At 43.0% G+C, this 24,553-nt stretch overlaps 1 protein-coding gene across 1 annotated transcript in view; it reads left to right on the plus strand.

Annotated features, from left to right (window-relative positions):
* The window catches only part of LOC129701160 (integrin alpha-1-like), a 54,909-nt gene that overhangs the window by 22,133 nt on the left and 8,223 nt on the right, over positions 1-24,553 (plus strand). Inside the window, exons 8-13 of the mRNA XM_055642581.1 lie at positions 963-1,052; positions 3,732-3,834; positions 5,971-6,084; positions 9,845-9,955; positions 12,069-12,176; positions 21,756-21,860. Of these exons, the coding sequence (XP_055498556.1) occupies positions 963-1,052; positions 3,732-3,834; positions 5,971-6,084; positions 9,845-9,955; positions 12,069-12,176; positions 21,756-21,860 (631 nt within the window). The remainder of the gene's footprint in view (positions 1-962; positions 1,053-3,731; positions 3,835-5,970; positions 6,085-9,844; positions 9,956-12,068; positions 12,177-21,755; positions 21,861-24,553) is intronic.

Here is a 24,553-nt window from a genome sequence, read left to right on the forward strand (position 1 = left end):
CACCACGTCCATGTTAACCTTTTTGCTACACTAATCCTGGTTGCCTGCATTAGGACCATATCCTTCTAAACCTTGTCTATTTAAGTGTCTGTCCAAATGGTTTAATAGAATAAAGACTTCAATGGAAAGTTGCATTTTAGGCCGACAATAACATACAGGTCGCAAATGATCCAATTTTAAGAAAATAGTAGGGAAAGATTTAATCACTGCATGCCCCCTCGATATTTAATTCACTACAGTCAAATGTATTTGTGTAAAATCAGATAAAACACCAAAGGTCAATGGAATAGAACCAAATGTTGGCAATACGCATCAGATCAGTCTGTGTGTTTCCAATATCCTCTGTTTCAACATAGTCATATATCACGGAAATAGGCCATTCAAGTCCATCACAACCATCAAGTGCCCGTTTGCACTAATCCCATTTTATTTCCACATTTACTTCTCTCCAGATTCTACAATTTATCACACCAGGAGCAATTTATAATGGGCAATTATTTATCAATCAATTATACATCTTTTAGACATGGCAGGGAACAAAGGAAGGAAGGCCACTTAGAAGGAAGGTTAACAGCACAGGAAGAATGCAAACGCCGCACAGAGAATGGCGAAGGGTGAACCTAATAGGCTGGAGCTATGAGTCAGCCTTACTGCTAGTGGTTCCATTGGATCACTCCCAAATTTGCAGTGACTACAGTTTTTTTTTTAAAGAGTTCCACCACTGCAAGTCTGACTGAGCCTTTATTCTGGATTAAGTGACAAATTAAAGAAGATAAATCAAAGGTCATGGTCTTTCTTTCATTGTAACCAACCCTTTCAAAAGTATATAATGACCCCCTTGTTATGTTTTAACTTAATGCATTGCATTTCATTAAAACAAATGAAAGTTGGTGTGATTCTTTGCTGAAAGTATTATGCTGCGAAAATATGCCATGAAATATAAATTCTGTTTAACATTTCAGCGACAGCAGCGAATTAAATGAAACAATGAGTGACAATGAAGTCACCATCTCCATTCCAATATTATATCAAGCTGGGCTGCACTTTTCAAGGTAACACATCCTTACTGCTTTAAAAAAACAACAAGCTATATGCACATTAATACTGCCACCTGCAAGTAATTTCGTACTCGGATATGGAGTGGTACATTTAAAATAGGTTTTGACCTTTCATAAATTTTGCACTATGTGAAAGTTATATATTGGTATAACATGAGTGATCATCAAGTAACTAATACTTTGAGGAAGATAGGTGGGCGGCGCGACCGGTGTCGCAGCGGCCTCTGCAGTCTGTCTGTGTTTTTTTTTTGTTTTTTTGTCCTGTTGAGGGTTTAGTTTGTAGCTGTTTATCGGGTTTTTTTTTTAAATGTGTATGTGTGGGGGGGGGGTGGGGGAAACTTTTAATCTCTTCCCTGCATGGAGACCCGACCTTTTCCCTGTCGGAGCTCCGTTGCCGTTGGGGCCTAGCGCCGTGGGGCGGCCTCCACCGGAACGACCTGGAGGCTCAAGTCACGGAGCCTGTGGAGCTGGGGAGCTGCTGAGGAGCCGCGGAGCCTGTGGAGCCTGCTGTGGAGCTGAGGAGCTGCTGGGGAGCCTGCTGTGGAGCCTGCTGTGGAGCCTGCTGTGGAGCTGCTGAGGAGCTGCTGTGGAGCTGCTGAGGAGCCTGCCGTGGAGCTGCTGAGGAGCTGCTGCAGACTTACCTACGTGGAGCTGGCCGGCTTCGGGGCATGGAGAGCGGCGGTGGCGCGTTGATGCGGCCCGGCTCCGGTGGATGGTGACACCGGGAGCTCGCGGATCCCCGGTGGGAGGCTGCTTTGCGGGGCACCGGCAGTGGCAGCGGCGACTTCTCCCGCCCGAATTGCGGGGTTGAGAGTGACCTGGAGGGGGGCCCTACAACGCCCGGCGCGGCCTTAATTTGCCGCGGACTAGCGCCCGCCGGGGGCTTTGACCTCGACTTCGGGAGGGAAATGGAATGCAGGGGAGAGACAAGAACTTTGCCTTCCATCACAGTGAGGAGGAGAGCCACTGTGATGGATGTTTATGTGAATAGTGTTGGTGTGTGTTTTGGTTCTTTTATTGTATTGTATGGCTGCAGAAACTACATTTCGTTTGAACCTCATGTGAGGTTCAAATGACAAATAAAGGTATTGTATTGTATTGTATTGTACAAAGTGTTAGCGTAACTCGGCGGATCAGGCAGCATCTCTGGATAAAAAGAATAGGTGACCTTTCGGGTTGGGGGCCCTTCTTCTGCCGACTTCTGAAGAAGGGACACAATGCAAACATCATCCATCCTTTTTCTCCAGAAATACTGCCTGACCCACTGAGTTACTCCAGCACTTTATGTCTATCTTGGGTATAAACCAGCATCTGCAGGTTCCTTTTTTCTCATACGTTGTGGAGGCGTAAGATTGAGGAAGTTGTACTGGATTGTTGGGGGAGACATTATTTTGCCATATGCTGACTGGTTGCAGCTGTGACTGGCCCCACCTGGCTATGGTCAATGACCCTGCTGATCTCCTTTATGAGAGTGGCAGATTAAACACATGGTAAATTTGGTGCCACTTGCCACTCATCAGTGTGCTGGTAATGCAACATAACTAGTCCAGTGGCATGCCGATGTCATTGTAAAAGTCCTCCAAAAATCAAATTTTCCGTTCACAGCCTTGAATGGCAACTGTATTTGTTTTGGAAAGGTATGTCTGGATAACGATTTGCCAGGATTAGTCAAGATTAGTTTATTTAAATTGATTTGCTTCTTGAAAGCTGAAGACAAATTAAGCCAACATTGGTCACAATGGAAACATGTACACTGAAGTTAATAGTGAAAATAGAAATGTAGGCAATTTTTTTGTTTTAATCTTCAATTCCTATTTTGTCTTTTTGTTTTATTTATGCTCTTTTGTTGCATCTCAATATAGTGTAGTATTCTAGCACATTCCTTGGGATTTTTGGACTACTGAGAATTACTACATAATTGTGAAATGTCACTATCTCTGTGGCAATGAGAATTGTCTCCCAGCATTAGCACTAAAATTAGCCATACTTAGAACCAAACAAATTCCTGTTTATATTTATTGAAGCAATGAGACCAAACAAACCATTATAAATTAGCTGATTCACTGCATGTCAATATGATGACATAGTGTATCTAACTCCTAACCCCTAAACCTCATGATGCACAGTGACTTTAGAATTAAACTGGTGAGGTACTGTGCAGTGTGGATGCACCAAGGGAGAAACAAATATGGGGAAAAATATCAAATTAAATGTTTATTTTCCTTGTTGCATTTGATTCAGTGGGTAATTGTACTTTGTCCAACCATATATTCACCTGGAAGAGGAATGCTGCAAAGAGCTGGGCAAGTTTGGGTAATAATTTACACCATGGGGCATGCAACGCCAAATGTGATTGTGTTGAACTAATCTAAACAGTAAGAAAATAATTAAAATAAAATAAAATAACAATGAAAATCTCAACCAAGATATAATGAATAGGTTATAGAGTAGAGTGATGCAAGACATCAATGATTGTCACCCAATTGTATTGATGTGCCTCAAGGCGGTCATTGTGTTTGATCAAAGTCGTAAAGGTTGATCTGTATTTACAATAGAATGGATAAACTATGTTAACTAAATGATTTTACTAGAGATGTATTAGACCTTATTGTATAGTCAGGCAATTAACTAAAAGGAAACATAAAGATGGGTATTTTTTTTCTTCTTTCTCAGCAATTTAAAAGATTATCGTTTTAAAATAGCAACCAATGATACAATTCCTGATGTTATTAAAAGCATCGAGGAAATTGGTGATGCAGTGGACATCACTTATATGGTAAGTAATACCAGCATTTTAATTTCCTGGAGACATTTTTTAAATTTAGCCCAGATGAAATTAAATAACGACTTAGTATCTCTTCTTCAACAATTTGAAAATTAATGTCTGTTTGCCATCTCTTCAGCCACGTGTAATCATAGAGTGATACAGTGTGGAAACAGCCCCTTCGGCCCAACTCGCCCACACCGGGCAACAATGTCCCAGCTACACTAGCCCCACTTGCCTGTGCTTGGTCCATATCCGTCCAAACCTGTCCTATCCATGTACCTGTCTAACTGTTTCTTAAATGATAGGATAGTCCCAGCCTCAACTACCTCCTCTGGCAGCTTGTTCCAGACACCCACCACCCTTTGTATGAAAAAGTTACCCCTCGGATTACTATTAAATCTTTTCCCCTTCACCTTGAACCTATGTCTTCTGGTCCTCGATTCCTCGACTCTGGGCAAGAGACTCTATGCATGTACCCAATCTATTCCTTTCATGATTTTGTATACTTCTATAAGATCACCCCTTGTCCCCTTGCACTCCATGGAATAGGGACCCAGCCTACTCAACCACTCCCTATAGCTCACACCCTCTGGTACTCATAAATCTTTTCAAGCTTAATAATATCTTTCTTACAACATGGTGCCCAGAACTGAACACAATATTCTAAATGCGGTCTCACCAACGTCTTATACAATTGCCAAATGACCTCCCAACTTCATATCTATATTACTAAAAGTCTGATCTTGACCACTTCTTGTTCTGTATATTGATTTTAGAAAAAAAACGCTGCCACTTACGGCTGTGATTTTTGGCCATCTTACTCAGAGTCCCTCTCCGCTGCGCAGGACAAGAGGATTTTTCCCATCGATGAAAAATAAAAGAGTTATTAGTGTTTAAAAAATGTTGAGATTCTCTCTCCTGAAGGCCACGCCCCTTCCGGAGGGACTATAAAACCCGGAAGTGTGGAGGTGCCTCAGTTCTCTGCAAGATGGGGGAGCGAGAGGTCGCAATTCGCAGTCCGAGCTGTGAATAACACTGAACTTATGTTTACGAAACTTTGAGTGGTTTACTGACCTGTCAGTGCCCTTAATGTGGTTTGAAAATGTAGTTTGAAAATGCAAAAGTGTGTTTTGGTTTTGGCTAAAGCTGTGTTTGGTTTTGAAAGTGCTAAAGCAAGCTGTGTGTTGCCTTTGGTTTTGAAAGTGCTAAAGCGAGCTGCCTTGCCTTTGGTTTTAAAAGTGCTAAAGCGAGCTGCCTTGCCTTTGGTTTTGAAAGTGCTCAAGCGATATATGCTTTGCCTAATTAGAGCTGCCTTGCCTTCTATATAATTAAAAGTCTAAACTTGACCACTTCCTGTTTGCACTTTATATTGATTTTAGTAAAAAACGCTACCACGTACGGCTGTGATTTTTGGCCATCTTACTCCGAGTCCCCCTCCGCTCAGAAAGAGAAAGGAAGAGATTAACAAAGATATACAATAATTTTTATGTAGGGGTTCCCTGAGACATGAAAATTATTTCAAGGGTTCCGCAAGGGTAAAAAGGTTGAGAAACGCTGCTTTAGATGCATACATAACCAGCCTCATAATTAAATCCTCCAGCAAAAAATGCCTTCTTATTTGCCCTTCTAATTGCTTACTGTATCTGCATATTAATATGCATTTAAAGGGATACCTTGATCCATCCATAATAACACCTTCAAAGTGTTCATCATCTAAAGGATACTCTGCCTTTGTATTTAAATATCCTCACAATTTTTCACATTATATTTCATCTTTAATGTCATTGTCTATTCAATTAACTGCTCAATATACCTCTAGGCAGCCTAATGAAATAGACATCAAAATTATGTCAGCATGATGGTCAGAATTGGAAGCAGAATTTCAATCCAAGCATCTCACCGAAGTTAATCTTGGGACTCCAAAGATTTGCATTGCTCTTAGAATTGTATAATTTTTTTTTTTGTATTATAACAATTGTTTGATTTTAGTATTAGCAGAGAGAGAATTTCTTGACAGTAATAATTTTAACTCTCACTATTTTTGCCTGAACAAATATTATTTGTGTCTGGTGTAGCACTTCCAATAAGTTTAAGAATGCTAAAAGAATCAGATCTCCTGAAATATTCACTTTTGTTTGTTCGCAGATCGAGAATGATAGAGATTTTCCTATTTCAAATCTTACAATGAATATAGCATTTCCATTCTTATCTCCAGCAAACAATACTCTTTTATATTTGACAGGAATGACATTTTCTTCAGTAAGTTACCACTTTATATTTTGAGGATTGGTTTGTTTGTTTCCAATGGGTCAAGTTAATAAGATACCTGAAAACTGTTTAACGACCCTCTATTTAATCGGATAGTGATTAAGTAATATGAAAATTAAGTTGAAGTGAATAATATTAATTTATTTGTAATCTTTATTCATTTTTGGTATCATACATTTATTTTTTTAAGGAAAATAGAACTCAAACTAGATTAGATTTATCTTGCATTGTAATGTGTTGCATTGTAACATGTTCAAGGTATTGCCCAACTCTCTGGATAAAAATGTGCTGAAGGTTTATAAATTATTGTACTCCCAGCAGAGCACAGCAGAAAATCTGGGTTGCAGCACTTCAGCTTCACAATAGTTTATTTCCGAATTGGTTCAGAGTTACTGTTTGGCCCTAGTAGGTATTCCTTGCTTCAAATTCTTTAAACTAGCTTCTGAAGAAGGGTCTCAACCTGAAACGTCGCCTATTTCCTTTGCTCCATAGATGCTGCCTCACCCGCTGAGTTTTCCAGCAATTTTGTCTACTCTCCTTTTTGCCAATCCTTTTGCCTTTGTCAGCCAATTAAAAGTTACCATGAATAAGCGAGTTCGGTTTTCTAAAAAACGCAAGGAATCATGGGATTTGTCAAAGGTCAAACGCTATTACAAAAAATCAAACAAAACGCTGTAGATTCAGTGAGTATGGTTTGTGTGCAGGCTTGCGGTCCAATTTTTTGTCTTTTTCAAGTTTGTATTTGTCAGGGGGCAGATAGAGGGGGCAGATATGAGTGGGAGACCGGGGGGAGGGGAGGACATTGGACAGGCTCTCGGCAGCTGCACGGACACAGAACCGCACCTCATCCGCCGTCAGGATTGAACCCATGAACCCGGCGCTGCCGAACTGCAACTGGGCCATCCCTAGGCCCAGCCCTCCCCCTATTCGACTGACCCATCCCCTCCCAGGGGGCTGCCGGAGACGTCCGGACCGACAGGACATTGGCCCACAGCCAGCGCGGAGAAGCGCCAACTCCAGCCCAACCCTGCTCCAACTCCAGAGGAAACCGCTACCCGATGTGCTGCTGTGGACACAAGTGCCAGTTCGCCCATGACCTGGCCGAGCTGCGTTCCCTCGGCCACCACCCCAAAAACAAGCCATGCCTTCCGTACCACCGGCTTCTGCCTCTATTGTACCCGCTGCCACTTCATCCACAAACCCGAGAAGGAGCGAGGGCCCCGGCCTCGCCTGCGCCAGAGTTCCAGCCTGGGCTCCTCTGGCCTGGTGATCGACTGGGCCGCGTTGCAGCGACCTTCAGCCCAGTCCTGGAGTTGGAGCTGGCCCAGACTCTGGGCTTGGGGCTGGGCAAAGAAGGGGGAGGAGGTTGCCGCTGCCACCAGCACCACCATCAGCACCAGCAGCTCCAGTGGGCGCCCGGCCTGCCCATGGCCGGGCAGGAGCCCGTCCGCAGACTCCAGCAGCAGCGGCTCCAAGTCACCCATCTTCGAGCAGGGCCGGCTGCTGCCCTTCTTCAGCAGGATCTCGTACTGAGGGGAGGGGGGTGGAGGTGAAGGGCTGCCAGCCAACCCAGCGGGACAGGCAGAGTCAAGCTGGAGCCAGCGGCTGCAGCGCCGGATGAGTCCGGGCCACTCCGCCAGCCCAGGGCCACCCCGGACACCTCCGGACAAGGGACGGGACACCGGGGAGGGGACGGGGATGGCCCTGAAGCAACTCAACAGCACCCGCAGCGACGGAGAGCCAGGCCCGACCCCGACCACAGACAAAACGCAAGCCTGCACACAATGCAGCACAACCGTTGCCGATACCATTTTTCGCTTGTAACCTATGACCTGGGCATGCGCAGTCGGAATACCGAACTCGCTTATACCAGTGCATTTCAGTGGACTTTAGTGAAACGCAACCATCTAATAATTAAGGTTATTCCTATTAATAATAGGTTGTTCCTATTAAATAAATCATCTCATCTATGGTGAAACATCATCTTTGAAGATATATGGCTCAAAAAACGGTGACTGAAGCAGTGCAATATAAGTGTCATAATAACCTGATCTCCACAGTAAAGGGGGAATAGCAGGAGCTTCTTAGAAACTATTTCTTCACCCCCATTAGTCCCATTAGTTAAAAATCTGAATAAAACCTGACCTCCAATGTGGACTCAGTTCTATAGATTGGCTGGCAGAATGACTTGCCCAAGTGTGCCAAAACTCCCTGGCTCACAGACCAGGCCCAAGGCCTAGCCCTCTGAAGCCATCACAAGGTGATGGAATGTTGTCACAGTTATAGGAAATAAGTTAAAATAAATAATATTGATTCCTTGGTTATTGTTCCCCATTTTTGTTTGCACAATTCCATTTGTTAAGCTAAATGAAACTCTAACCATGTTAGATTTTTGTTTAAACTTGCTTATCAATTTATTGAACATACTGCTAAACTTTTTGGTTAAGGACATGCCATCATGATCATTTGTAAAATGTGACTTGTGATTTCCAAAAAGTTTGTTGAATTTGGGAATATTCCAGTTTTTTTTTTAGATAAATATAAATATATGCCAACTGATCCTCTAAAGTCGCAGTCCCCAATATTCTTTACTATTTCATACTTTAGGTCAGTTTTATGTACAAGATTACATACTTTTAGGCCTGTTTTATGTACCAGATTTTTGGTATTGTTTCGCGAGTAAATAAAACTGGCCTAAACATGTGAAATAGAAAATGAGACTGGAGACTGCAAATTTAAATGATCAATGGCATATATTTTCCCCAAAATGAAATTGGAATATTCACAAATTATTAACACAATGCACAAAATGAACTGCTCTATATGATAATACAAGGTACAGAGTTGGTAGCAATAATGCCTTTTAACTCCAGAACATTTACTAATTGCATCAATAAAAGGCCTTATTTGAGATCAAGTCAGTCAGTGGGAGATTTAGGAAAGTTGCCTAAAGGAAAGGTACCCATGCAGTCCTTGATTTCTATGAGGGAGCATCTGGAATATTGCAGGCCAACCCCAACTAATAATTAAGAGGAAGGAACTGCAGATGCTGGTTTAAACTGAAGATAGACACAAAATCTGGAGTAAGGCAGCATCTCTGGAGAAAAGGAACCGGTGACGTTTTGGATCAAGACACTTCTTTAGATTGAGAGTCAGGGGAAAGGGAAATGAGAGATATAGACGATGATGTAGAACTAATGATTGAAATATATGCAAAGAAGTAACGATGATCAAGGAAACGTGGAGCCCACAATGGTCCATTGATGGCTGTGGGTTAGGTGATAATGAATTATACAGACAATGAAACTCAACCGGACAATAGTGAAACTAATTTGACGACTAGGGTGGGATACTCATGTGACAGAGAGCTAAAGTAAAAGAAAAGTGTAGGTAACCATGCTGCCCAGTTCAAATTAATGGGCAAAACCTTCGAGTCACATGCTCGTCCAATGCTCTATTTATCTTCATGGACAGCAAAGTTACAAGTCAGTAATGCCACAGAAGAAAATCTTAGCCATTATGTCGTCATTTTAATGAAAGAATTGTGATTTACCATCATACTTCTACCACAACACTGCACATTACAGTTTCAGTTGTGATTATAGTGTACCATGTCATGCAGTGATTTCACCAGTCATTACACATTGACATTTTAGTAAGTACTAAATATCTCTATTAATCTGGGCTAATTTATGAATGTGGTTTTGGTAAATTTGAAGCTTATTTCAATTTATTTATTTTCATATGACAGAATAATGTAGGCGGGTGTAATGACTCACATTTCGTGGATCCTCTGAAGATAGACCCAGAAAATCCACAGAAACCAGTCCCGGCAGAGGAGCATTTCAAAAATACCATTGGGGTAATCAGAAACCTGTTAGGTTTCACTTTGCTATTGCTGTTGGTTTATTATTGTCATGTGTGCCGTGATACATCAACAGGCTTTGTTTTGCATGCGATCTAGGCAAATGATACCATTTGTACAAATGTACAATCATACTATACATAAGTATAACAGGTAGTGCCAAAATAGAAAGGAAGTGCAAAATATACTGCTAACATTTACAGGGATAGTGCTGATTGAAAAAAGGGCAAGAGACACAACAAGTAACATCAAGAGATCGGGATCGAGATCCATTAAAAGGACACTGATAACAGCGGGAATAAAGCTGTTCTTGAATCTACTGATACATACTTTCCAGTTTTTGTCTTCTGCCCGATAGGAGAGGGGAGAAGAGAGAATGACCAGGGTGTGAGTGACCTTGATCATGTTGGCTGCTTTCCCGAGGAAGCATGATCTGTGGATGACCTTCTACTGAACTATATATCCAGCGTTTTGTCCAGTTTAATATTATGATAAGAATCTGGAAGTTTTCATTTATTAATGGGAGTGAAAAATCATTTTGCATTTTGACCTGGGGCACTTACGCAACTCTGCAGTTTCTTGTTGTCCAGGCAGAGCAATTGCCAAATCAAAGTGTAATGTATCTCGATAGGATGCTTTTCAAGATGAGTGTCAAATTTCCACCGTTTTCTGAAGAAGTAGAGGCATCAATGTGCTTTCCTGGCCATGGGAATGCACATGGATGAAAATGTTGCTTTGTTGACTACAATAAACACCCATATAGTCCTTCAGAAGGACAGTAGTTATTCGACACCATAGCTTGAATTGATTTAATTGAATTGAATACTTTATTGTCACATGTGACAAGTCACAGTGAAATTCTTTGCTTGCATACCCAAGGTATGCAAATAGTCGCCCATAAAGGGTGCTAACAAAATTACAAATTCCCCCAACCCACCCCCCACACTAGTTCTCTCCCCTCCCCCTCCTCCCTCCCACACGGCGGTCCCCCTACACGGGGTCCTCCTTTGTTCTTTCCCTCTGCAGCGGCGTCCTCACTTCCACGTGTCCGCCCTCGTCCGTTGGTCACCATACCGACCTCTCCATTAACGCTGCCGGGTCGCCTCCATGGCATCGAACCAGGCACCAACCGCGGGATCGTCGACCCAGGCACCAAAGGTCTTGGGCTTCGGGCTCATTATGGACAAGCAATAAATACCAGCCGTGACATTTCTGCACCCAGTTGAAAAGTGAATAACATAAAATCTGACATTATTCCAACATATTTGACTTTATGTGGTGCTATGTATATGATGCACTTAATGCATGTAACCAAGTAGGAATTTCCACATCACAAAACCTACAGTAGATTAGTCACAGTACTGTGCTAACAACAGAGGTTGCGAGTTCAAACCCTGAAACATCAGATTAGTCTACAAATGATCCACCATGTGGATTGAAAGCAGGAAATGCATTAACTATGAGGCCAGACTTTAGTCAGACTAAATGATTCACCAATGTCATTTCAGGAAATGAACCTGGTGCCTCTCCTCAGTACAACCAAACTCCCACAATGTATGGGTTTTTTTTCCATTCTTGAGATAGGCCTTAAGAAAATCAAGGATTACAGGGTTACTTGAAGAAAACAGTGCAAAGATAATAGATCAAACGTGGTCTGAATGACGGATTAAGCAAAGGAGGCTGAAATCGTGCCTCCATTTCTTATGCTGTTTATGTTCTTATGGGCATATTAATTTAGTTATCCCCCCCTGTTGGTACCAAGATGATGATGGCACTGCAAACAGGTTATGTGCTCTTGCAGAGCTGTTAACTTAGCAGGGTTGATTCTTAACATGTGTTAAGATAGCCTAGATAGAAATTTAACTGATACAACACACGCTGAAGAAACTTGTCAGCATCACCTACTCAGTGTAACTAGAGAGCACCAAGATAATCAGCATCCCAAGAAAAAATAACATGTACATAATGTCATATTTATATCATTTTAATTTAAAGTTACTTTAAATTATCATGAACCATATTTCTATTTTTTGCCAATAAAAGTAAGAATAAATATATTTGTTGATAGCAATTCATTAAAGAACTGACTAATGGTCTTTCCTTTCTGCAGATTTGTGAAAATAATGCTGGATGTGTCTCCATCTCCTGCACTATATATCCATCAAGTTTTGTCCAGTTTAATATGTCATTAAGAATATGGAAGCCTTCATTTATTAAAGTAAGTGAAATGTGTTTACTTGTTGCAAAGGTGAGAGGGAGAAATTTGAAGGAGATCGGAAGAGTGTTGTGTTTATGTGGAATGAGCTGCCAGAAGAAGTGCTAGAGCCTGATACAAATACAATGTTTAAAAAGCATTTGGACAGGTACTAGTCGAGATAAGAAGTAGAGGGGTACAGACCTAATTCCAACAACGGGAATCAGCATTTGTCAGCATCGTGCTTGGAAGAGTTGTATCAAACGTCCTGTTTCTGCGCTGTGGAACTCTATGAAGTCCTTGGCTGGCTTAACTCTACATAAGGAGCATGCCTTCGCCACAAATTGTTAACATTTTATTGGTAACACAAATTGTTAACATTTTGTGGGTGGGGCTTTATCAAACCATCTGCATGATGACATTCTATCAAACAGTCTGGCAAAATGTAGTGCTTTGCTCCTTAGGATCAGAATATACGAGGAATATGTCAACACTGGCAGATGCTTATGTGGATCGGTGGCAAGTACAGGAGGCACAGCACCAGACAGAAGGCTGTGGATATTTTGAAGGTGGAGATAAATAGATTTGTGGTTGGTATGGGTGTTATGGGGAGAAGGCAGGAGAATGGGGTTCAGAGTGAAAGATAAATCAGTCATGATTGAATGGCAAAGTAGACTTGGTGGGCCGAATGGCCCAAATTCCTCTCTTATCCCTTTTGTACATAAGAAGTAGAAGTAGAAATAGTCTGTCCATCCCTTTTAAGCCAACACCACCATTCATCAAGATTGTGGCTGATCATCTATCTCAGCATCATTCGACCGATTGTCGATGTTTGTTTATCAAACTGAAGGAAGGTGATTTATGGGGTTCACTAGTGATCAATATTAGGCCCATTACTTTTTATTAGTTCTATAGTGTAGGTGGTGCGGGCTACAATTCTGAAATTAGTGGCTGGTGGAATTGTATTGCTCAATGCGAGAAGAATAGTGATAGATAGGGCAGCACAGTGGTGCAACAGTAGAGCTGCTGCCTCATAGCAGAAAATACCTGGGCTTAATCCTGACCTAGGGTGCTGCCTGTGTGGAGTTTGCATGTTCTCCCTGTGACCATGGGGGTTTCCTCCAAATGTTCTGGTTTCCTCCCACCTCCCAAAGACGGATTTGTAAGTTAACTGGCCTCTGTAAACTTCCACTAGTGTGTAGTGGCCTAACTAGCATGAGCGGGTGAACAATGGTCGGCATGCACTCGGCGTGCTGAAGGGCACATTTCCATGCTTTATTTCTAAACTAAACTAAAGCAGGATATAAAACGCCATTGAACAGATGTTGGCAAGGCAAATCAAAATGCAATGTGGAGAACAATCACGGGCATTTTGGTAGGAAGAATAAGGAGAAGTCAAATAAAATATAGGATATTTTTCAATTAAGGGTACAGGAGCAGTTGGTGGACAGCACCACCAGGGGGCACCGCACGATGGCTGCCTCGCCGACAGTCTGTCTTGTCTTTTTCCTTCTTTGTGTTTTTAGTTTATTGTAAAATGTATGTTTTAGTTTATCTTTAGTTTTGTGTTATGGGCGGGGGGGGGAACTATTTTTTAATCTCTTCCCACAAAGAAGATGGGACTTTTACCGTGTCGTATCTCCGTCCACGTTGCGGCCTAACATCATGGAGCTGGCAGCCTCTTGCTGGGGATCGACTTCAGTAGCTCCAACCGTTGGAGGCTTCGAACTTACCATCGTGGAGCACGCGATCCCTTTGCCAGGGATCGTCCTCGGAGCTCCAAACGCGGGAACCTGCACACTTTAACATCATGGGGACGTGGAGAGACAGACTTCGGGAGCTCCAAGCCGCATGAGCTTCGATCGCCCCGACGCGGGAGCTTCCATCGCCCCCAACGCGGTTCATCATGTCAGTCCCGCCATCCCAGGAATTAACCTGGTGAACTACACTGCATTCCCTCAATAGCAAGAATGTCCTTCCACAAATTAGGAGGCCAAAACTCCACATGTGATCTCACGCAGGCCCTGTATAACTGCAGTAGGACCTCCTTGCTCCTAAACTCAAATCCTCTCACAATGAAGGCCAATAATCTGCTTTCTCGTTCTTGCCACCAATGTGGATCTCACATTTATCCACATTATACTGCATCTGCCGTACATCTGCCCACTCACCCAACCTATCCAAGTCACCCTGTAGCCTCGTAGCATCCTCCTCACAGTTCACACTGCCACCTAGTTTTATGTCATCTGCAAACTTGGAGATGTTACATTTAATTCCTTCGTGAAGATGCTGCATTTAATTCCTTCCTGTTAATATATATTGAAAATAACTGGGATCACAGCATGAGCCTTGCGGCACCCCACTAGTCTGCCATTCTGAAAAGGACCCGTTAATTCCTACTCTTTGCTTCCTGTCTGCCAATCAGCTCTCTATCCATGTCAATACCCTACCCCCAATATCATGTGCTCTAATTTTGCACATTAATCTCTGGTGTGGGACTTTATTAAAGGCTTTTTGAAAGTCCAGGTACACACATCAACTGGCTCCCCCTTATCCATTCTACTTGTTACATCCTCAAAAAAATTCCAGAAGATTAGTCAAGCATGTTTCCCCTTCATAACTCCATGCTGACTTTGACCGATCCTGTCACTGCTTTCCAAATGCATTGCTATTCCATCTTTAATAATTGACTCGAGCATCTTCCCCACTTCCGATGTAAGGCTAACTGGTCTACAATTCCCTCTTCTCTCTCCCTCCTTTCTTAAAAAGGAGTCATATTAGCTACCCTCCAGTCCACAAGAACTGATGCAGAGTCTGTAGAACTGGAAAATGATCACCAATGCATCCACGGTTTCTTGGGCCACCTCCTTGAGTACTCTGGGATGCAGACCATCAGGCCACGGGGATTTATCTGCCTTCAGTCCTAACAGTTTACCTAACACCATTGCCTGACTAATGTGAATTTCCTTCAGTTACATCCTCCCACTAGATCCTCGGTCCCCTAGTATTTCTGAGAGAATGTTTATGTCTTCCTTAGTGATGATAGAACCAAAATACTTGTTTAACTGTTCTGCCATTCCTTGTATTCCAGTATAAATGCACGTGTTCTGACTGTAAGGGACCTACATTTGTCTTCACTAATCTTTTCCTCTTCATGAACTTTCTTTCATTCTCTATTTTCCCACTCTTAATTAATCCTCTGTTGAATTTTATATTTCTCCCAGTCCTCCGGTTTGCTGCTTATTCTGGCCAATTTATATGCCTTTTCTTTGGATTTAACACTATCCCTAATTTCCCTCATCAGCCTCGGTTGAGCCTCGCCTGTTATTTTTACGCCAAACCGGGATGAACAATTGTTGTAATTCACCCATGCGATCTTTAAATCTTTGCCATTGCATATCCACCATCAACCCTTTAAGTATCATTTGCCAATGTATCCTAGCCAATTCACGTCTCATACCATCAAAGTTACCTTTCTTTAGGTTCAGGACCCTTGCCTCTGAATTAACCGTCACTCTCCAACTTAATGCAGAATTTCACCATATTATGGTCACTGTTGCCCAAGAAGTTTTAGCACAACAAGATTGCTAACTAATCCTTCCTCATTGCACAATGCCCAGTCTGGATGGCCTGCCCTCTAGTCAGTTCCTCTACATATTTGCTTAGAAAGCCATACCGCACACACTTCAGGAAATCCTCCGTGTTGTTACCAATTTGATTAGCCCAATCTATGTGTAAATTAAAGTTACCTATGATAACTGCTGTACCTTTGCTACATGCCAGGCACGTGCCATGAGTAATTACTCAGGGTAGGCAGTCAGTCGGCTTTTAAAAAATCTTAAACCGCGAATGTGCAGATTGTTCTCCTCTCCGTAAGCTGTCAGTCGACTTTTATAAAGTAATTTATCTTCAAAAGCCATATCTCTTAATAAAGTACCGTATTTCCTGGCGAGGAAGACGCACCCCCATTTTGAGTTGCTAAATTTTGAAAAAAAGGCTGGGTGGGGGTGGAGGTGGAGGGTGACGGCAGATGGAGAGATGGTGGGAAAAATGAGAGCACATTGGGACAGGTTGAATCAGTTATGATCTTAGTGAAAGACAATACTAGTTCAAGGGACCAATTGGGGAGATAGTTCCTTTCACAATGTGTGGGGATTCTCGCCCGGGTCAGCACGGGCAGGAGCGTTGAGAAGGAGAGGGTCGCGGATCATGCCAGCAACTCACTCACAGGTGCCGCGGTGCTCCGGGCACGGAGCCACCGCATTGTGGCCGGGGAGGGAAGTAGCTCCGGTGGCTGCGAGCGGCCGACAGGACCTCAGCATCTTCTGCCGACCCGCTACCTCTGGTAGTGCTCTCCGTCTGAACACCTCTCTCCTGCCGCTCGCCGGCCTTGCTCATGTCAGCCTTTGTCATGCTCATGTCATGCCGCTTCCGGCCATTCCTTAAATTCCGACTGCCGCCGGGAGCAGGACATGGCCTCACTTGCTGCGCTGGGTGACACTGCATGGCATTCACTGCCCGGTCCGTGTCTTTCAATGTAGTCCGGACAGTGAGGGGACCAGCTCAAGAGCAAAGATCATAGGGCGGAGCGGGTCAGAGGGAGATGGATAACAGGACAGCGGGCGGTGGAGCTTACTCCCGTGTCACCGCGATCAAGGGACCAATTGAGGTTACTCGCGCTGACACAGGAGTAAGCTCCACTGTCTGCTGTCCTGTTATCCATCGCCCGCTGACCCACTCTTCAGCTGGTCCCCTCACTGTCCGGTCTACATTGAAAGACACGGCGAGCGGCAGGAGAGAAATGTTCAGACGGAGATCACTGCCAGAGGTGAGCGGGCCGGCAGAAGGCACTGAGGTGGCGGCCGGTTTCGCTGTCCGATCCCGACGGCCGCTCGCAGCTGCCCGAGCCACTTCCCTCCCCGACCACATTGCGGTGGCTCCACGCCCGGAGCACCGCGGCAACGGTGAGTCAGTGAGTTGCTGGCATGATCCCCGACCACCTCCTTCTCAACGCTCCTGCCCTCCCCCCAACTTTACCCATGGCCAAACTCCCCACACGCTGTTAAAGGAACTCTCTGCCCCAACGGCACTGTCCTTTTACAGCCGCTTCCCATTTACAGCCACTTCCCATCAGCTGCCAGCAATGAGGGATAGACTTGACTCGTTCTTGATGTTGCAGTACTGAGGGAATAGCCAAGTCTGTCTTTCTTGGCTAACAACCTAACCTTCGGCCTCCAAGACGCAGGTAAATTTTCGTGCCTTATTTATGGGTAAAGAAAAGCGTCTTCATTGCCGGGAAATAGAGTATTTAAAAACATATAGCTCAAAGACATTTACCACATTATTTGTACATGAACTCTATTCTTCTCACTTTGTTTCTTAAGAGACTATTAAGATAATGACAATCCATGTTTGAAAATCCCGCCAAGAAACTTGCTTGCGCAGCACATGCACGCAGTCCACGGTGTAACAGCAGAATTTCAGCTGCCTTTATAGACCATTGTCATTGAAGGCTTGAAGCAGTGTCAACGGCACGTGAGCTGCACACACTTTCACGGATTACATGTACTGCGGATGAAAGGCACGGGAGAATTATGCCTACCTAAGAGATCAATCTCTTAGGTAGGCATAATTCTCCCATGCCTTTACTATCTATATTTAATAATTATCATTTTATAATTTTACTCAGGGTAGGCACTGCCTTCCTTGCCTATCCTGACGGCACATGCCTGCTACACGCATCACTAATTTCCTGTTTGATACTATCCCCAACCTCACTACAGCTGTTTGGTGGTCTGTACACAACTCCAACAAGCGTTTTCTGCCTTTGGCTATTTCGCAGTTCTACCCATACAGATTCTACAGCATCCTAGCTAATGTCATTCTTTACCATTACATTAATCTCCTCTTTAACCAGCAATGACACCCCACCACCTCTTCCTTTCTGTCTATCCTTCCTGAATATTGAATACCCCTGCATGTTCCCATGCCTTGGTCAACCTGGAGCCATGTCTCCGTAATCCCAACTATATCATATCCATTAACAACTAACTGCACATTCAATTAATCCACCTTATTATGAATGCTCCTCACATTAAGGCACAAAACGTTCAGATTTGTAAAGGCCTGAAAAGGTATTCTGAGGCTGTGCCCTTTGGACCTAGACTCCACCAGTAGTGGAAACCTCCTCTCCACATCCACTCTATCCAGGCCTTTCACTATTGGGTAAGTTTAAATGAGGTCCCATTCATCCTTCAAATGCTCATCATATGTTAACCCAATTATCCCCGATCATTCTTGTAAATGTCCCCGGGATCCTCTCCAATGCCAACACAACCTTCCTCGGATATGGGGCCTAAAACTGCTCACAATATTCCAAATATGGTCTGACCAGTGCCTTATAAAGCCTCATCATTACATTCCTGTTTTATATTCTAAGGTTTGCTGGGTTTTGTTAGAAGAGATGTAGAGTATAAAAGCAATGAACTATGAACCTTTAGAAACTTTTGGATTCAATTCTGGTTGCCAATCTATAGGAATGTAAAAGCATTGGAGAGGATCTTAAAAAGCAATTCCTAGGATGGGCCTTAACTCCCCAGCCAAAGGAACATTTCCCCAGCATCTGGCCAGTCAAGCCTTTTAAGAATGTGGTGCCTTAATGAGAAATTCTCTCATTCTGCTAAATTCTCGAGAATACTGTTCCAGTTTAGTCCTTATATCTGCCAACTTTGTGCCACCTTCCATTCCACAGCACCTCTTTTATGGCACCTCATTTTAAATATCACATCCCAGTCTCTCACTATTTAACAAATATTCTGCCTTTCGTTACATGCACCAAAGTGTATTATCTCTAATTTTTCTATATTTTTAATCTGTGTTCTTGCCCACTTACTCACCATGCCCACATCTCCTAAAGGCTCTTTACATCCTCTCCAAATTCATAATTCCCTATGTTTAATATCCTCGGCAAACATAGAAACCTGATATTTGGTCACCTGAACTGCTGGGGTCCAAGAACGGATCTCTTTGGTGCCACACTATTTACAGCCTGCCATTCTGAGAAAGATCCATTTATTCTCATGTTTTATTTCCTGTCCAGTAACCAATTTTAATCCAGGTTAGTTCATTACCCCCCAATTCTATGTGTTCTAACCTCGTTGACTAACCATGTGTGCAGGAGCTTTCCACATCACCTGGTTCATCTCTTTCTATTCCGACAGTCAAATGCTCAGAAGAGTGTCAACTGATTAGTCACAAGTGATTTTTCTTTCATAAATCCACGGTGACTGCTCATTCCTATTAAGAGGGAGTTAGATGTGGCCCTTGTGGCTAAGGGGATCAGGGGGTATGGAGAGAAGGCAGGTACGGGATACTGAGTTGGATGATCAGCCATGATCATATTGAATGGCGGTGCAGGCTCGAAGGGCCGAATGGCCTACTCCTGCAACTAATTTCTATGTTTCTATGTTTCTATTCTTTGCAAAGTGTTTTATTATTACATCCTTCATTATAAATGCCAGCATTTTCCCTCCTGCTGACCTTTGGGGTCAGCGGCTTGATGTTTTTTTTTCCTAATTTATGTTTTTTCTCTCCCTTCTCAAATAATTGGGTCACAGAAACAATTCCAGAATCTGTAGAATTTAGGACGATATAACCAGAGTGTTCATTGCCTCTATTGCCACCTCTTTCAGAACTCTGGGGTGTAGATTATGGGCTCCATAGGATATTTGCCTGATTGCTGCCCCTACCTAGTTCTTAGGGAAACCATCTTGTTTACATTCCATGAATTCATCTTCCACCTCATTCCAGCAAATTTAATTAAAACAGTTCATATGTAGGAGAAGGTCTCCCATGATTATTGTATTATCCCTGTACATAGATCTCTGATTTCCAGTTTGACTCAACAGATAATTCACTTAATTCTAGTTCAATACATTCTTCACTTAGCATTGCCGTTTTTATTCTTATTTTGAGGTTTGAGGAGCATCCTCCCTCCAAGACCACCTCAAATTAATCCAACTCCACCCCCAGGTTTGAGCCAGCCTTCCTGATGATCTTATTAATTCTGTTGATGTCCGTGGCCTTCGCCCTGCTACCCCAGCATACAAAAGCAAAACAGATAGCACCGGCTACCACCGATTGATAGAACATCTTCAGCATCTTATTCTCCTCAGAAAGTACAGACGGCTCTGTCCCTTCTTATACAGTGCCTCAACATTCCTGACCAATCCTGTATAATGTCTAGGTAAACTCCAAGGTACTTGTACTCCTTGGTAAACTGCACATCCACACCCTTGATGGATTCAGGGGTGTTCCTCTCCTCCAAAAGTCCACTGCTAACTCCTTAGTCTTGTTGGTGTTGAGCTGCAGGTGATTCAGCCCACACTACGCAACAAAAGCGTTGACTACACCTCTGTATTCAGCTTCCGTCCCCTCACGATTGCAGCCCACAATTGCAGAGTCATAGGAAAACGTCTGCAGGAGACGGAGTTATATCTGAAGTCCGAGCTGTAGATGGTGAACAGGAATGGAGAGAGGACTGTCCCGTGCGGGGTCCCTGTGTTGCTCACTACCATGTCCAAGACATAGTCCATGTCCAAGGCTGCAACTCTACCGCTGTGCTACCATGCCACCCGCTAATCATCACAATATTCAAATTAGCCCCAACCTGCAGAGTGAGCTAAGATTCCAGTACTGTTTCCATCCCATTAAAATAATCCATCCGAGTTCATTTTTATAATATTATCCTTGCCTTAGCTCATCAGTTGCCAAAACATCTTCAGTGATTTTATACATTCTGGATTCCAGTATTCCACTGGTCTCCAACTTTCTGTAGATCAACTTGAACAAAACCTCTGCTCCCCATAACCTAGAATGTCCAGTCCTGTCCGATTCAGACCTCTGCCCCATTCCTTAATGTGGGCAACATCCAATAGAATCTCTTTAACCTAATCTGGTACCTGTACTGAATAAAATAAAACTTAATACAGCGGTGGCTTCACATATAGACACAGAATGAACAAACCCATCTGCCTACAGATTCTGCATCAACCAACAAACAACCATTTACATTAAATCTACATTAATCCCATTTTTCTTTAGACTTTACTTTACTAACCAACTATAACTAAGGAGAATTTTCAGTGAAAAATGAACCTACAAGGCCACAAATTGGGAATGTGGGAGGTAACCCTTCTATTCACAGGGAGAATATGTATCTCCGACATGGAGAGCACCCGCGGTCAGGATTGAACTGGTCTCAGGTGCTGCAAGGCAGCGGCTTTACAAACTGTGCCACTGTGCCGCTCAATGTAAAAGTAAGTTGTGTGGTAACCTGCCGATTACAAAGCCCTGTTCTACATGAACGCTGTGGTTTTTGTTTAACCAAACAATGATTTGATGCTGAAATTCGTGTAAATTCTTTCCTCCGTAAATTATTTTTGCAAATGTGAAATCGTGAGTACTTCTTGTATTGTGGAGCTGGTTGAGTTTCTCTGTGACGTTTGTAAATGTTTCTATCGCGATTTTATTATTTTTTAAACATATTAAACTAATATATATGATATTATTTTGAGACAAAATCAATGTATTTTGTTGTTACAGGCAGTTTTTAAGCCAATCGGTTTAATTGTAACAGCTACATTAACAATTGAAGATTCTCCACTTGTGGTTCTGAACAAAGCAATGGAAAGGAGTGCTGTGAGGACTGTGAGTAGTTTTGCTTTCTGTGCTATTCTATGTCAATAGCCTTTCGGTGTTAACACCACATGATTCTGACTGGTCTAATTTGTCCTTTGTAAGTAGCCAGAAAAGTCCAGGCAAATGAAATGAACATGATTTTTGTTGGTACCGACAGCTCTTTCACTTAAATCATGGTGGATGATACTATGAAAATCTCCCTGAATAAACAAGGAGCTGAAATGGAAATCAAAATAATTTGGTTTGCATACTTTCTCCTGGTGTCCTCAAGGGGGTTTATCCTTCAACGATCTTGTGGATCACAAATTTGCTGTTTTCCCACATAACCATAAAATGTCACTTCGAATCACTTCATTATACTTTGGTACATTCTGAGGGTAAGGGCAAGGCTCTACAAATTTAAATATATTTTATAATCGCCATAGAGAAGACAGTTACAGAAGGTTCAGTTGGAGTGGAGTGGAAACTAGGCAAGTGGGGTCAAGGCAATCAGGAAACCATTATGAACGTGACCACATATAGCCCAGGAGATTGTGCCTCATCAATCTCTGCCTGAAGTTTGGCAGGAAGTGGCAGTTAGCCAATGAACAGGAACGGGATGTGAGGCAGTGCTCCTCTGTGCTCCTGCTAACATCATAAAGTTGACCTAATGAAAACATGTAACGTACAACTGCTGGAAAGTAGTAGTGTCATAGGTTAGGGTTCAACTCCTACACTATCATTATTCCCATTCTGGCTATATTCATTCATGTTTCTGAATAAATATGGCTTTATGCAAACATTCCTCTGTGCATTCACATTTGACCTCATCATCTCTTCTCATATGGTGTTAATCAAGGCTGTCTCTGACCATTGTTGCTGATATTCTCTAACCAGTCTTCCTCCCCCACCCACCCATCAACACAGCTCTCCCCTAAATTACACAAGCAACCAAACCTAGAGTTCATCCTCCTCACTGACATGTGTTCCAGAACATCCTGCACCCCGAGTCAAACTGTTCAAAAACAATCATAATACTGTCATCTACCCAAAAATGTGGAAATTGCTACAAAAGACAGGACAAATTCAACCCAACCAATTACTATCTCATTAGTCTATTATCCATCATTAGTGAAGTGATGGAAGGGATATTCGATGGTCTTGTCAAGCAACATTGAACACCTAACCCAAATGCATCCAAATGCAGCAAGACTTGGACAATATTCAGGCCAGGGCTTTAGGTGGTATGCAGCATTCTTGCCACACAGCTGCCAGGTAATGATATATTCAACAATATATAATGCAGATATCACATGCTGACATTCAATGGCATTATCATCACTAAATGCCCCACCACCAATATCTTCAGGCTTATCATTCACCACAAACCAGTATGGGCAGCACAGTGGCTTAGACCTAGAGCTGCTACCTCACAGTGCCAGAGACCCACATTTGATCTTGACCTATCTGTGCAGAGTGGGGCAGTGTGGGTTTCCTCCGGGTGTGTGGATTTGTAGGTAAATTGGCCTCAGTAAATTGCCCCTAGAGTTGGAAGTGGATGGGAAACATAGAAAATAGGTGCAGGAGTAGGCCATTCGCCCCGATCCTGCACCGCTATTCAATATGATCATGGCTGATCATCCAACTCAGTATCCTGTACCTGCCTCATTGAGAAAGTGGCATAACATAGAAATAGTGTGAATGGGTGATCAGTGTTCAGCATGGACTTAGTGGGCCGAAGGCTGTATCTCCAAACTAAATTAAAGAAATTGAACTGGAGCAGCTATGTACGCAATATGGTTATAAGAGCAGGTAGGAGGCTAGGAATCCTGTGGTGAGTAACTCACTTCCTGACTCCATAAAAGGTGTACACCATCTGCAAGGTTCATGTATGATGCCGATCAAACAGATTGGTCCAACCCAGCATGGATCTATGAAGGGGAAGCCCTGCTTCTAATCTTCTGGAATTTATTGAGGATGTGACAAGTAAAATGGATGAAGGCGAGCCAGTAGATGTTTTGTATCTGGACTTTCATAAAGCCTTTGATAAGGTCCCACACAGGAAATTAATGGACACAATTAGAGCACCTGTTATGGGGGGTAAGGTAATGACATGGATAGAGAATTGGTTGGCAGACAGGAAATAAAGAGTAGGAATAAACTGGTTCCTGTCAGATGGCAGGCAGTGGCGAGTGGGGTGTTGCTAAACTCGGTGCTGGGGCCGCAACTATTTCAAATATATATTCCACTGCAAAGGTTCTCCTCCTCTCTCCGACGAGAGTTTAGAAAAAAAGAGTCTTGACCCGAAACGTCGCGCATTCCTTCTCTCCAGAGATGCTGCCTCACACGCTGAGTTACACCAGCATTTTGTGTCTACCTTCAAATTAAACTAGCATCTGCTGTTCTTTCTTAATTTAATGATTTAGATGATGGGATTAAAAGTAACACTAGCAAATTTGCAGGTGACATAACGCTGGGTGGCAGTATGAACTGCGGAGGATGCTAGGACGTTACAGGGTGACTTGGACAGGTTGAGTGAGTGGGCAGATGCATGGCAGATGCAGTATAATGTAGATAAATGTGAGGTTATCCACTTTGGCAGCAAGAACAAGGAGGCAGATTATTACCTCACTGGTGTCAAACTAGGAAAAAGGGAAGTGGTCTTGGTCTCCTAATTTGAGGAAGAACATCCTTGCTATTGAGACAGCAAGGTTCACGAGGTT

This window comes from Leucoraja erinacea, chromosome 1 (genome assembly GCF_028641065.1).
Source record: "Leucoraja erinacea ecotype New England chromosome 1, Leri_hhj_1, whole genome shotgun sequence".
Classification (NCBI taxonomy): domain Eukaryota; kingdom Metazoa; phylum Chordata; class Chondrichthyes; order Rajiformes; family Rajidae; genus Leucoraja; species Leucoraja erinaceus.